Raw genomic sequence first — 14,844 nt, 5'->3', positions numbered from 1 at the left:
AACTAAAGAAAATTAAATTGAAATTAAAAAAATTAAAATTTTAAAATTTTAAAATGAAAATAAAATAAAATAAAAATCAGCCGGAAAAAAACATGAATCAGTATTACAAAATAAAATATTTCCCAAAAAAAGCCCCAGAAAACTAAAAAAAAAACAAACAAAAAAATGACAGCCTCTTGTGGCTGAAATGAGTATTGCACAAACAAACAAAAAAATCACTTGCCTCTCAGGGCTTCCATAGGTGCACTTAAAGTATTAAAGTAAGTAAATTTTATATCATTAGATTATATATCATTATCTTTTATTAGATATTATTAGATTAAATGGTCATCAGCTGGTGGAGGTGGAGACTGATGATTATTTTTATTATTGGTTTGTAAACTTTACCAAAAACCAAAAGTGACACCTTCACAGTTCTTGTTTTGTCCGGCCAACAGCCCAAACTTCAAATTAATCAAAATTTAAATTATCACAATAATTAAAAGGAAAAGCAGCAAATCTTCAAATTTAAGAAGCTGGAGCTTTTAAAGTTTTGATGTTTTACATGAGAAATGATCGTTTCAGCTCGACTTGTTTTTACTGTCGGAAAGTTTGATGTATGAACTACCTGAAAATTGAACTGTGAGGTTTTACATGACTGTCAAAGCTGAGCGAGGATTCAATCAGACTTCATCAGATAACAAACACACCCGTTAACATTTAAAGTCACTCCTCAATAATTCAGCTGAAGCTGAAACGTGACCGACGAAGGCGAAACATCAGCCTTCTGCAGGAAAATTTGAAAACATGGCCGATCTTCTTTTCTGCAAGACTCTAATCTGAACCAAATTCAGACGAAAGTTGTCTCATTGGTTTACAGTCATTACACTGATTGATCTGTATCCATCCAACTTTGATTTATTGACACATTAAATCCTCCATATTGCACCTTTAACTGAGGTTCAGTGATGAACCAACACCTGTGCTGCTTTCAATCACTTACACGTGTTAAACAAGTCGACTATTCGTTAGTTCTATTGCAGTGCAGGTTTAGATTTAACCTCTCCACGTTTATGGAGATCAGATATGATGCTGGTGGACATTAATACTTCATAGATATATAACTACAGGTGCTGAAGTCGTCACAGATGCACTGAAGTGTCATCAGTTCAGTTCACTTCAGGTCTGTGTTGGTGTCCAGGTGATACATGTCCAGTGATTTCCCATCATTCTTCAGTTTCAGAAACCTCAGAGAAGTCCAGGAGAGTTTGTCCATTTTGTCTCTTTTCGTCTTTTCGATGGTGAAAATAGATCATTTTCTTTTCAACATTCACATACTGATGGATGATTTTTACATTTTAGATTTTAATAACAAACATGCCACTTCTCTATGTAGGTTAAAAAATAGCTGCACATCATTTGGTCACTAAGCAACACTAGCCAACGCTAAATGTCTACAACCTGCTGAGTGGACAAACCAGAGACGGGGTTCAGTCGACGTGTCTCTGAGCTCCGGTTTGAAGGTTATTATTGTTCTTCTACACAGCAAGAATCCCTCAGGAGTGTGTGTGTGTGTGTGTGTGTGTGTGTGCGCGGTGTACTTAGATAAAACAGGGCAGTGGCTTTTGCTGAACTAGGAAGAAAAAACAAGGAGACAGTTTCATCACAGCCAGAAGGAACGGAGGAGAAAATCAACAACAGGTTTGAAACAGTCTGACATCTTATTTTGAAAGTCTGTGGACAGCCTCATGTGATTCAGTCTCACCTGTCAGCTGTTCAGGTGAGACCTGCTCATGAATCGTTTGGTGCAGGTCAATGCACAAAACACCTTGAGTTAAGCTTTTCCTTAAAGTCTCAATTAAGGTTTCCTTAAAATAAAATTCATCCAACAGTTGCACAAAACACCCTTAAGTTTTCTCCTTAAAATGTTCACTTAAGTGTTTAAAGTTTTCTCCTTATCTTTTAATATACTTAAGAAATCCCTTAAATTGTTGCACAAAAGACCTTAGAGGCCAAAGTTCACCTGGTGAAGTTCCCGTCAAAACAATTTGAGGACGAGATAGTGACGCACTTCTTTAACGTTAGCTGCTTCCCACAAGTGATAAACAGGTATCCCAAGTGCTAATGGCAGCAAATCATCGGTCTCCATGGAAACAGTAAAATCTCTTTCACTTATTTTTTTTCCTCAACTACGAAAACGTTTTAAGAGATTCTGTGCAACACCATCACGTAACTCCCACAACTCCACTGGAAGACGTCCTTTTTGTCCTGGGACATTCAGGGTTCGAGGTCTTTCCTCCAAAGCATTTTATTTTGAAAAGACGTCGGCATTAAAGCCTGAAGTTGTAAAGTAAAGCTGAAGGTTGAATTACTAACCTCATCTGATGGATGGATTCAGCTGTGGTAGCTTTCATCGCTGGCAGGTACGGAAGACGATTGAGGCCATTTTAAAAAGAAACCAATCACTTTAAAATCTGAATTCTGAGATTAAATGTCAGAATTTGTTTTTCAATATTTTTTTCACATTTGACCTGATCCTCTTTATTTCAGTGGGAATTAGCTGCTAGCTGCTGGATGTGATGCTCAACATCAGACTGAGTGACTGCGATCAAACTGTCTCCTGATTTTTCTTTTCAGTGCTGGGAAAGAAATGCTGTCACTATGACATCATAGCTGGCTAAGCCAATAGGAACAATGCTTTTTTTTTTTGTTTTGTTTTTCTTTAAAGCTCGCTGACAGGTGTATTCCCTCAGTCAACGCCTGACTCAGAGTCAGCAGGAATGTTGTTTTAATGCCCCGACTGCAGCTGGAAGCTCAATAATAAAACCCTGACTTAAAAACTTCAGTTTGAATGAATCCGGTCTGATGAAACGAAACCTCAAAGAGCGGGAACACCTCGGCCTGTAGCTGCAGACGGCTCGACGAGTTGGTCTGAGCCCGCAGACGCTGTGTGTGTGTGTGTGTGTGTGTGTGACCTTTAATCTGATCTTTTAAAGTAGTGAGATTAACATATAACCTTCTGTAATCCAGAACACCACCACTACAACCAAACAGCTGCTGATCACTGGAACATACCGGCCTCCTACTTCCTCTTCCTGTCCTACGAACTTACTGTGATGCTCCTGAACTAAACCCTGACCCTTCATGTCCAAAATCCTCATTTCATGCCACTCAGTTTGAAATCTGTTGAGAGGATTCACACAGTGTCCATTCACACTGTGTCCAGTCACACCAGGAAGTGTCACAGCAGAAATCCATTAACTTTTAAAGGAGCTGTTTGGAAGTTTGAAGAGCTTCAGCCATTGTTGTGTTTATAACACAAAAGGTTGTAATACGTCCTCTGATTTTTGTAAGCTAGCCTACATGTTAGCATCGCTCTGGTTCCCTCAAGAAAAAAACAGAAAATTATTACAGAAAATAAACTGTGTGACATAAAACAGTTTATGTTACTGACACGTTTTTAAATCTGCATTATTCACTCTGAATAAGTCATTAAAAGTAGGAGTTGTATTTTGTGTATTTCCTACCTAGCGAGCTAATGACTTAGGCGAGCCAAACTGCTAGCCAACTGGCGACTGCAGATCAGCCTGTTAGCATTGTTGACATAGTAGCTAGCTTGCTAATCATGTCTAGCCAGCAAACTAACCACTGAGTTGAGCCCAGTGTACAACATGCATGATGCATTATGTCGTAGAATAAATCGTGAAACCTCTGGAGTTTGTGTTAAACACAACCTGATTTCAGGACAAGGGACGAGGGAACAGGAAGTGCTAAAATGCTAACTAGTTTCTGGGCTCCTGCAGCACTCTATGTGAGCTAGAGTCCTCGCTCTGTACAGCGCCACAGATTTACATTATTGTCATTTACTGTAAATCTTTGTCACCCATTTCATGCTGTGGGGAAACAGAGAAGGTAAAATCTGCCTTTTCGGCTGCTAGTCTTATTTCACAAGGATTAGCTGCAAGGCGACAAAGTGACAACAAAATGTTATATGGAAGTGTAAATTATTGTTATCTAAACAAAAACCTGTTCAAAAAGCCAGGACGAGGGAACAGGAAGTGCTAAGATACGATCATTCCTGCAGAACTCTATTGGAAAGTGGCGAAACAAGTCGGGGCTAGCTGGTTAGCATGCTAACTTCAGTAGAAGAAAAGATGTGATAGAGGCAAGAGTTAACATTGGTCTTTGTTTCCACCTCTGGAGACAGAAGTTTGTTGCTGAACTCACAGCGTTTCTTCTAGACTGGTGAGTAAACAGCTACTAATGCTAACGCTAGCTATGTAGCAAAAGCAGAACTTACAAATAGCTCCTTTAAGTCCAACAGTCTGAGAATGTGGTTTTAGCAACCTGCGTTCTACAGTCAAAGCTAATTATTTTCCTCTGGAGTTTGAATACGAGGGAGACAAACTTTCAAAACTATGATGATGTCATTTTTAAGATTAAAAGCCAAACGTTGATTTCTCTCCTGCTCTGTGCGTCCAGATCCGTCACTCCCGCTCTAAAATCCTCACAATGATCATTTGTGCTCAGTAGTTTTGTTGTTAATGAACTTAAACAGACGTCCAGAGACTGAAGCTTATTTTCTGATCAGCTTTAAAACAGATGATTTAACGTTTGCAGCATCAAACCTTCACTGAGTCGACATCGAACCTGTGACTTCGACACACCGTCCCACAGCGAGCTGCTGCTGCTGTGGTGGTGATGATGATGATGATGGTGGTGGTATTTGTGCTGCTGATTATGACATTTTGTCCAGAGTCTGGGGTTTCAGGATCCTGCCAGCGATCCGAGAAAAGCAGGGGATTGTGGGAAGTGGAGTCCCAGCGACGTCAGAAGAGACAGACCTTCTTCTTCAGGTCATTCCTCTTCCAGAGCGACAGGCCGTCGAACTCCTCGATGGACATCCCAAAAACACTGAAGAACTCCTCCTGAGAGAGGTGTCTCTGCAGGGGCGAGAGACATCCACAGAGACAGAGAGAGAGAGAGAGAGAGAGAGGTCACTGTAGTGAACGACATCTTAAACAGATCACTGAATCTAATACTGAGCATAAAAACATTTGGTTTTAATTTTCTCTCATTTACTTTCATGGTTTTTTATAAATGTTAATCCGCTAACCCTGAAATCCAACACTTCCTGTAGATGTTCCACAATAAAAGCCTATCTGGAAACGGAGGGATTTTGCCATTTGAGTTGCTGGAGGGCTTTTATTGTGAAACATCAGTGCAGGCGGTGTAGACTCAGAGCGTCTTCAGACTTAGCCGCAGTCTGTGTCTCTCATGTTTTACAGTCACATGACCTCTGTGAAACTTGACTGATTGACATTTTTATTGGTTTATTGATGTTTTTTTGTTTTTTATTTCTTCAAAATAAAACATTCACATTTTTTGTGTTTTACTAAAGGAGTTTATATCGTTTACCTGGATGGAAAATATAGTCACAGTTTGAGAAATTGTGATGTTGCAGTTAAGATACAATCACAGGAACCTTTAGTTTTTTCCCTTAGTGTGGTGCTAAGGTGTTTCGTGCAACAGTTAACTGACTTTAAGTGATTCCTTAAGTCTAAGACCAAGATAAGGAGAACACCTTAAATATTTAAGTGAACATTTTAAGGACACCTTAAGGAGAGGACTTATGGGTGTTTTATGCAACTATTTTTACTTTAAGGAAACCTTAGCTCAGACTTAAAGGAAAAAGGAAGCGCTGAGGGAAAGAATCTGTTTGTCTTTGTAATACTCATTCTGGCCACAAGAGCCTGTGATAAAATATTTTAAAATATATGTATATATATTATATTCAGTTGATCTGTCTCTCTTATCAAAAAAAACAACTATATTTTCTCTCTGGGTAAATGATGACTCTACACCTCCTGCACTGATGTTTCACAATAAAAGCCCTCCAGCAACTCAAATGGCAAAATCCCTCTGTTTCCAGATAGACTTTTATTGTGAAACATCTGCAGGAAGTGTTGGATGTCATGGAGAACAGAGGGCACAGGGAACAGTGTCGTTGCTAATCAGAAGACATGAGTGTGACTCTTCTTTTGGAACAAGTCTTCATTATTCAGCCAACCATTATTTTAAAACCAGTTTACAGCTTGAATATTTAAGTGAACATTTTAAGGAAAGGAGAAGGATTAAGGGTGTTTTGTGCAGCTGTTTGTATTTTAAGGAAACCTTAACTCAGACTGCCCTGAACGCCTTCACTCAGACCAGCCACCTGCTCCCATCTCAAAGAGGCGGAGCCAGTATTTCCTACCTGCGTCGTCTCTCTGCTGCAGCTCAAACCAACAGTGTTTACCTCCAGCTTGGTCCTGTCCACACCAGGGGGCAGTTTGCTCCGTCCTCTGTGCGTCACCACCAGCGTCTCATAGGGGAAGACCTGCAGACATGGACCAATCAGATCAATCATCTCCACACCTGGACGAACAACACAGAGCTGTCTGCATGAAAACAACAAACACACCGCTGTCACCTTATGATCCAACATGCTGGGGAGAGAGTTTCCTCTGTCCATCCTGGAATCTCCGTTCTGCAACACACACACACACACACACACACACACACACACACACACTCAGTAACAGAAAAATCATCCTATTATTAATGATGGTAAATTTCTGAAAACAGTGCGACTGTACCTGAAAAGCTGCAGGAGGAAGAGAGAGAAAAGAAAAGGAGAGAGTCAGAGTTCATCAGGTGACACGAAAACATCTACATGTTGCTGGTTTAAGGTCAAAGGTCAATGTCTTCCTGGTGAACAACACCTCGATGAAGTTACACTTTTATGAAGCTAAGTCATGTTAGCTGGTTTCTAACTGACGTTACAGTGGTAAAGTTTGAACACGTGTAAATCTACTTTTCAAATACCCTGATTCCATGTGAAGAATTTATATGCAGATTTTTAACTTCACCTTCACAGACGTCTACAAACATTTCTCACTTTCTTTCTTTTTTTTGTTTTATTACAGATTGTTAAATTTCTGTGCACGGATCAGGTTACATGTGCATGCTGCATTTAAATGCTGGTGGAAAACTGGGACATCTGGGCTTTTGGTGAATTCATATATGATTTCAAAGTGGGAAAGAATAACATCTATAGACTCTATACAGCAGCCTGTAAATAAATATGTGGTTTATAGGTCAATATTTTCAGGTCTCCTGTGTTTTATGTGAAGTAAAGCTCATGTTTATGTTAAATAAGCTGGGAGGTGCTGTTCTGTTGAAATGTGTTTCTCTCCCATTAGATGATCTATATTCTGTCATATCTTCAGTTGCTTGTGGACTGGAACACACATTTATGAGTTTCCAAACTTACAAACACAAATCATTGCACACATTTGTAAACCTCATTTTTAACTTGTGAACGTTCTGATTCTAATTTCTCTCCATGAACAAAACAAACACAGATTCAGTAACGTCCCCTACTGATGATGTCACAGAACAAACACGTTCAGAGCCGCTTTACCTGCTGGAGTTTTCTCTGAGGAGCTGAACTCTGCTGACTGCAGCTGAAAACACACAGAGACGTGTTCATCACCTGTTCATCACCTGTTCTTCAGCTCTGCTGTGATTGGACGCTCGTGTTACTCACCCTGGACAGGCCGCTCTTAGAGGACGCTGGGAAATACACAGACTTGGAGACGTTGGACCCTGAAGAGGAGGAGGAAATGAAATGAGTTCATTATCAGATTCCTTCCTGCAGATAATGATTATTAATGATTATTAATGATCATTAAATCTATCATGTTCCAGGATCATTGATCAGATTAAAGCAAAGTGTTGATACTTATCAAACACCTTAAGTTTTCTACTTGTTCAACAATTTAAGGGATTCCTGAAGTTTAAGACTGAGATAAGGAGAAAACCCTTAAAACATTTTAAGGAAAATCTTAACTTAAGGTGTTTTGTGCAACTGGTGGTCTGTTCTCATCCAGACCACCAGGTGTCACCAGAGTGTGTGTGTGTGACCAGAGTGTGTGTGTGTGTGTGTGTGTGTGTGTGTGTGTGTGTGTGTGTACCGGTGTTTTGGCTGCGGTCCGGTAGAGAGCGGGTTTTCCTCCTCAGAGGAGCTGCTGACTTTTCCAACTCCTCCTTCAGGATGATTTTACCCAGATTAGACTGAATCTGAGAGAGAGAGAGAGAGAGAGGGACAGAGAGACAGAGAGAGAGACAGAGAGAGAGAGAGACAGAGAGAGACAGAGAGAGAGAGAGAGACAGAGAGAGAGAGAGAGAGAGAGACAGAGAAAGAGAAAGAGAGAGAGAGAGAGAGAGAGGTGAACCCTGGTCCATGATCCAGATCTCGACCCCCCCCGCCTCTTCTCCCACCTTCTGGACCAGGACCAGGACCAGGACCAGGACCACTATCATTGTCTCTCACCTTGTTGAGTTCTTGTTTCTGAAGAGCTCGGAGTCCCCACAGCTCATCATCCAGCTCCTCCTCCTCATCTTCATCCCTCTGCTCCTTCCTCCTCCACTCCTTCTCTAGAGGAGGAGAGGAAGCAAGGAGACAGAAAAGGAAAAGGAAAGGAAAGAAGAGGGGAGGAAAGGATACAAGGTGAGAGGAGAACTGTCTGATTAATACAGAATCTGTGTGTGTGTGTGTACCAATCACAGCCAGCGAGGGGGGGCAGGGCCAGTAGTCGGTCTCTATCTTGGAGGGCAGGTTCGGGTCCGGAGGCTGAGCTGCTGGAAACTTTGACGACTCGATGATCAGATCCTCGATGTGTTTCCCCTGAGGGACGACAGAGGACGAGGCATCTACACACACACACACACACACACACACACACACACACACACACACACACACACACACACACACACACACACACACACACACAGTGTTTACATGTGACCCTGAGCTCAGACTGAAGTATGAACAGTTGAAACGTCAGTATCCGACTGAACCTTGTTTGTAGATCGGAGGCTTCTTGTAGATGTTGGAACCATTTTCTAAAATAAATAAATAAATTGGTATAAATTTGAATATTTTAAATGTTTAATTGGAGCAGTTTAAAAACAGACAGGTTGTTTGTTACATGAAGTAACTCGGGTGTTTCCACAGGCACTTTTTCTCACCGGGCCTGTGGAAGTGCTGCACGGCGCTCTTGGTACCAGACAGGTGTGTGTGTGGTGTGTTTGGTGTGTTTGGTGTGTGTGGTGTTGGCGGCGTGTGCGTGCTGTGCGTTCTGCTGGTCTGGATGGTGGAGCCGGGAGAGGATCCTCCAGGAGACCGGTTCTCCAGCCACTCCTTGGACAGGTTCTGGACACACAGAGGACAAACACAGAGTCAGGCAGGAGGCGGGTTAGTGCCTTGCTCAGTGGCAGAGACAGAAACACAACCCGAGACTCCGTTCAGACGTGTGCTCGGGTTCAACAGCTCACATCGAAACTTGATTCTCTTCACTGACTTTTAAAGAAAATGAACCTTTCAAGCAAGAAGGAAAGTAGAACCTCGTGGTCGTATCCCTCCGCCACTCAGACTAGTTCCAGGTTACATCCCTGTTTATGATGAGTCATGAAATATTCACTATTGGTGAGATGTTATGTCATAATTGCTGTGAAGTCTTGAGTAATGCGTATAAAATGTTTTCTGAGGTCACACTGACCTTTGACCTTTAGCCACCAAAATATATTTACTTTGTCCTTGAGTCCTGGTGAATATTTTTACCAAATTTGAAGAAATGACATCAAAGCGTTACCAAAACTGCATTTTGTGAGGTCACTGAGACCTTGACCTTTGACCTTTGACCCCAAAAGCTTATCAGTTTGAGTTCAAGTGAACATTTGTGCCAAATGTGAAGGGATTCCTTTGAGGAGATCTTGAGATGTTTTGTTCACAAGGCCAAATCATGTTTTGTGTGGTCACCGTGACCTTGACCTTTGACCTTTGACCTTTGACCACCAAAGACTAATTAGTTCCTTCTTGAGTCCTAGTAAATGTTTGTGCCAAATTTGAAGAAATTCTGTCCCGGCGTTACTGAGACATCGAGTCCACGAGAATGAGACGGATGGAAAACCTGAAAACAAAATGGCTGCCGCCCTGACTGTCGCTGGCGCGGAGGGATACAAACTCAAAGTAGTTCTCTCACTGAGCACTTTTTCAGGAACACCTGTACACCTGGGCCTTCATGCAGTTATCCAATCAGCCAATCACAAAGCAGCAATGCAGTGTGTAAACTCCTTCCATTGTGTGGATCACAATGTAAACAGGAAGAGAGGACGCTTTAAGATAAAGTACATCATGACATGTAAGGGGGGGGGGGGTCTTACCTCTGGGGAGGGGGGAGGAGAGCTGGAGCGAGGAGACAAGGACCTCTGGAGGAAAGAAATAAAAATAGATTAAACAGTCGAACACATAAATAGATTCAGAGAGCGACGAAGACGCTGTCAAAATAAAAGAATTTCCTGAACTAACAACTAACAAAGTGTTTCATCAGCAGAAAGTTTGGATGTGTTTCATTATTCATGATGCGTCTGTGTGGACCGAGCAGCCGATTAGCTTAGCTTAGCTTAGCCTAGCCTAGCTTAGAGACTGGAAACAGGTAAACATCTGTCCAAAACCAACATTCATCTAATGAGAAAATGATGTTTTAAAATAGAGAGAGAGACGAGACAACATCGAAGAAGAAGCAGGAGATAGAGGAGAGACGGACGAGAGAGAGATGACGAGACATGAAGAGAGTGCGAGAGATAGAGACGACAGAGATGAGAGAGAGAGAGACAGAGGAGGAGACGAGAGAAATGAGAGACGCCCAGAGAGAGAGGCAGCGAGAGAGGGGAGAAAGAAAAAGGATCAACGAGAACTAGACCAGGCAGACTCGAATTGAGAGACATGTGCAGACGCCGACAGGAGACGAAGGGAGAGGAGCCGAAGCTGGGCCAGTCAGTTTAGGAGAAGAGAGAGAAGAGGACAGAGAGCAGATAGAGAGCAGGAGAGGAGAGAGGAGGCGGGAGAGAGACAGAGAGAGAGAGAGGACATGGGAGAGAGAGAGAGAGACGAGAGAGAAGCAGAGGAGATCGAGAGCAGAGAGAAGAGAGAGTAGAGGCGGAGTTTCGAGAGCAAGAGATGAGAAGAGAAGAGAAGAGAACAGAGAGAGAGAGAGAAGAGAGAGAGAGAGACAAGAGAGGGAGAGAGAGAAGAAGGTCTAGATTGGCGTCCTGATTACCACCCCCCACACATGCTTGACCTTCCTTGGTGAAACCACTTCCTGTTGTGTTGAGTGTCAGTCAGTCCAGTCAGTCAGTCAGTCAGTTGAGTCAGTCAGTCAGTCAGTCAGTGGAGTCAGTCAGTCAAGTCTGAGTTCAGTCAGTCAAAGTCAGTCAGTCAGTCAGTCAGTCAGTCAGTCAGTCAGTCACCTCCAGAGGACTGTAGCTGTAGTGCGGCTGGTAGATCATCAGGTCTGGTCTCTCGATGTCCAGGATCGCTTTGTCTCTGGGTAACGCCGCCAAGTCCTTATAGCCGATGACCCCATCCTCCACCCTGGCCTGGGGGGGGGGGGGGGGGATTACAGATTACTGCCTCAAGATTAATCAGAAGGATAATATAACTTCATCTGTGTGTGTGTGTGTGTGTGTCTCACCACAATGGCGGCAGCAGGGGATCCTGGGATACTGGGCCCTCTCAGCGACAACACACTCCCTGGAGATGTCTGAGCCAGCTGCTGCTCACACACACACACACACACACACACACACACACACACACACACACACACACAACAAACAGGGTTAATCACACACTGACACGGTTCGAGTCAAAGTGGATTCAGAGTTCAGTTCGTCTTTAAAACACACACAGTGTGAAACAATCCACCCTCAGAGCTGAACAGAGACGTCGTGGCGTTTTCAGACGAGTCATAAAATGAATGATCTTCATTTTCTTTTTAGATCCTAAAAATAGAAACCTCAGAGATAATAAGACTCTTCTTCACACACACTCGACCAGAAAGCAGAAATATCACCAACAGTGTTTACCTTGGGCATCATCCTGACTGCTGATTGGTCAGTTTCTGAGAGAAAAACACACACAGGATGATATTATATCATTAATATACAACAATATATAAAATATATTATTATTACATGTATATTATTACATGTGTGTAACTGCAGTGAAACTGAGAGTAAATGACAGGAGCAGGTAAGTTAGGAATCAGCTGACAGATAACAGTGTGTGTGTGTGTGTGTGTGTGTGTGTGTGTGTGTGAGTCAGCTGGAAATCAGAAATCTGCTGCAGAGGCTTTCTATGACAGACAGCTGCACAACCAGAGCTGTATATCCACCAGGGTTCAGTCGATGACGTCCCCGTGCTGGGGTCGTGTCGACGGACCATCAGCTGCAGTTCCTCTAACGGCCACTAGATGCTGCTGTGATCAAACTCTGACTGAACCAAAAACCTTTTCTAAAACAGTGGTTTCCAACCCGGGGGTCGCGGCCCCCCCACACAGTGTCACATGATAAACCTAAAGGTCATTAAGAGAAAAAGAAAATACAGACTTCCTGTTCATTTAATCAGATTTTCTCATTTTTTCTCTTCTGAAAATGATTCAGATTAAAAAATATCTTGGGTAAAAACAGGAAACGTTTTAGCAGGTAATTTGGAGATATGGAGCCTATGGAGCTGTAAATGAGAGTGTTGATTATTCTTGTTTTGGTGAACTTGTTTACCCACACAGAAATTTAATATATGAAAAATATGATCCTATATCAAGAGTGATGTTGCCGTATATGTCTCCTATAAGAGAATATAGTATTAACACACACACATATATATATATATATATCTATATATATATATATGTATGTATGTATGTATATATGTATGTATGTATATAGATCCTCTGGATATATGAAGATATAAGTTTATAACATATATGAAATACCCAGAGTAAAATTATTAAAAGAATATATTCAAATTATCTATATGATGAATTTTTAACATGTTGTGACCATATATGTTGATGATATATATTTAATTTATATATGCTGTGTTTGTAAAAACAACATACAAGTACATTCAACAAAATTCAATATGTTTATATATGTTTTTCTCATTAATCTAACTCTCTGAACGCTAAGGTATTTTCTCAATTTTTAAATATACTCTTGAATCCACCTTTTAACAGGTATTTGCATAACGTAACGCAAGGTAACATAAGGTGACATAACGCAAGGTAATGCAATGTAACATAACGTAATGTAACATTACATAACGCAACGCAATGCAACGCAAGGTAACATAATGTAAGATAATGTAACATAAGATAGCGTAACGTAAAACCATTTAAATCAACAATTAAAAGCTGCTTTAGTATGTTTAAGTATATTTAGAGTAGTTTTAAACTGGTGCAACCACCATATATATCAATATATGAAACTGTTCCCATTTCTAATAGGTAATATACATTTATATATACATTTTACATGTATGTTTTCATTTTACATGTACATATAAAATCATATAAAACAAATATTTCATATAAGGAAATTCAATATTGGTCAGACATATCTGTCTGAATCATCAGAGGACGAAATCAGACGTGAACCTCAGACAGTCGACACAACTCTCAGTCTACATGGCTCTGCTGCAGCTGCTGGGTGGCCAGTTCTGTATTGTCTGATGTGACCGATGGACACAAAGGGATTATTCCAGAGTCCACAGCTTTGTCCCACACACACACACACACACACACACACACACACACACACACACACAGAGGTCTGGGTAACAGACGGTCAGCCACAGGAAAAGTCCTGCACATGCTCATAATGAAATACAGTGTGTGTGTGTGTGTGTGTGTGTGTGTGTGTGTGTGTGTGTGTGTGTGTGTGTTACCTTAGGGAGAATAAGGGATCATGTCTGTATCTGTTGGTCTTCAGCCCGATCAGCAGCTGAAACACAAACATGTATATTTTTAAAAATGGCGGGAAACTGCTGGAGCTGGAGTTAATGAACAAACACACAGTGAAGTTTTTACCACCAGCTGAACCTAATAACAGGGTTAAACTGTCCTGTTTCTGTGTTCTGGATTTATAAAATAAATGTAATAAAAACTATAAATTCTTCTCGGAGAATCTGTAGCTGCAAAAGTTTTTAAAGAAAATCACGCGTCACGTTCCTGCAGCAGCTGCTTTCATTTCCATCATCTCCTGATAAATTCTTCATGAATTTAAAAAGTTTAAATTAAAACCATGTGAATATTCATTCGTTCATTATTCATTTATTTTGTCCATATTTGTTGAAAATCACGGTGCAAAGCCTCCTGGGCATCGATGGTGTGTGGGAAAGAAAGGTCAGCGAACGCCTCACTGATGATGTGTTCAAGTGCCTGAGTAGATGTGAATAGGTTGTTTTTTTTGCAACCCTCTGATAGGACCTGTAGGAGTGTCTCCTGTCTCCCTGCTGGACCTTGGTTGTCATGGTTACAATAATAAACACATGGACTGTACCTACAGCGGGCATATCTATCTTTGTCGCCATGGTGACTATAAAAACGGTCATGGCTTGGTTAGGTTTAGGAAAAGATGGTAGTTTACGTTAAAATAAGTACTTCCTCAACATCGTACGATCTCTGTTGTCATGGTTACAACATAAACTGCTGGTTTAACACGGGAATCGAACACACGGCTCTCCTGTGTCACATTCATCCATCCACCACCTCCTCCTGACGTGGACTCTGTCTCTCTTTACACTACGCCACCGACACTTTTCCTTTTTGCTCCTGTCATCATCACTACAACCACTAGATGTCGCCTAGCAACAAAACCTAACGGCGATGTCATAACAACCTGCTGCACAGACGACCTGTGGGCTCGTTTGTTACTGGAGGACAGAAAATACTGTCCAGGTTCATTTCCTCTCGA

At 41.5% G+C, this 14,844-nt stretch overlaps 1 protein-coding gene across 3 annotated transcripts in view; it reads right to left on the bottom strand.

Annotated features, from left to right (window-relative positions):
• Positions 1-4,226: 4,226 nt before the first annotated feature.
• Positions 4,227-14,844, bottom strand: part of dmtn (dematin actin binding protein) — a 25,433-nt gene continuing 14,815 nt past the window's right edge. For 2 of the 3 annotated variants that reach the window (XM_022765892.1, XM_022765891.1), the window contains 16 exons: positions 13,817-13,872; positions 11,956-11,990; positions 11,562-11,642; positions 11,338-11,466; positions 10,252-10,296; positions 9,058-9,241; positions 8,887-8,931; positions 8,584-8,736; positions 8,357-8,460; positions 7,998-8,103; positions 7,571-7,629; positions 7,445-7,487; positions 6,618-6,625; positions 6,443-6,508; positions 6,278-6,358; positions 4,227-4,922 (listed from right to left, as the gene is read on the bottom strand). In XM_022765892.1, coding sequence (XP_022621613.1) covers positions 4,809-4,922; positions 6,278-6,358; positions 6,443-6,508; positions 6,618-6,625; positions 7,445-7,487; positions 7,571-7,629; positions 7,998-8,103; positions 8,357-8,460; positions 8,584-8,736; positions 8,887-8,931; positions 9,058-9,241; positions 10,252-10,296; positions 11,338-11,466; positions 11,562-11,642; positions 11,956-11,967 — 1,230 coding nt within the window. In that variant the 5' untranslated portion in view covers positions 11,968-11,990; positions 13,817-13,872 and the 3' untranslated portion in view covers positions 4,227-4,808. The remainder of the gene's footprint in view (positions 4,923-6,277; positions 6,359-6,442; positions 6,509-6,617; positions 6,626-7,444; positions 7,488-7,570; positions 7,630-7,997; positions 8,104-8,356; positions 8,461-8,583; positions 8,737-8,886; positions 8,932-9,057; positions 9,242-10,251; positions 10,297-11,337; positions 11,467-11,561; positions 11,643-11,955; positions 11,991-13,816; positions 13,873-14,844) is intronic. The other variant, XM_022765894.1, reaches the window with a different exon arrangement.

This window comes from Seriola dumerili, unplaced genomic scaffold, assembly GCF_002260705.1.
Source record: "Seriola dumerili isolate Sdu_G_001 unplaced genomic scaffold, Sdu_1.0 BDQW01000783.1, whole genome shotgun sequence".
NCBI classification, from domain to species: domain Eukaryota; kingdom Metazoa; phylum Chordata; class Actinopteri; order Carangiformes; family Carangidae; genus Seriola; species Seriola dumerili.
This window is presented reverse-complemented; position numbering and strand designations above follow the sequence as displayed.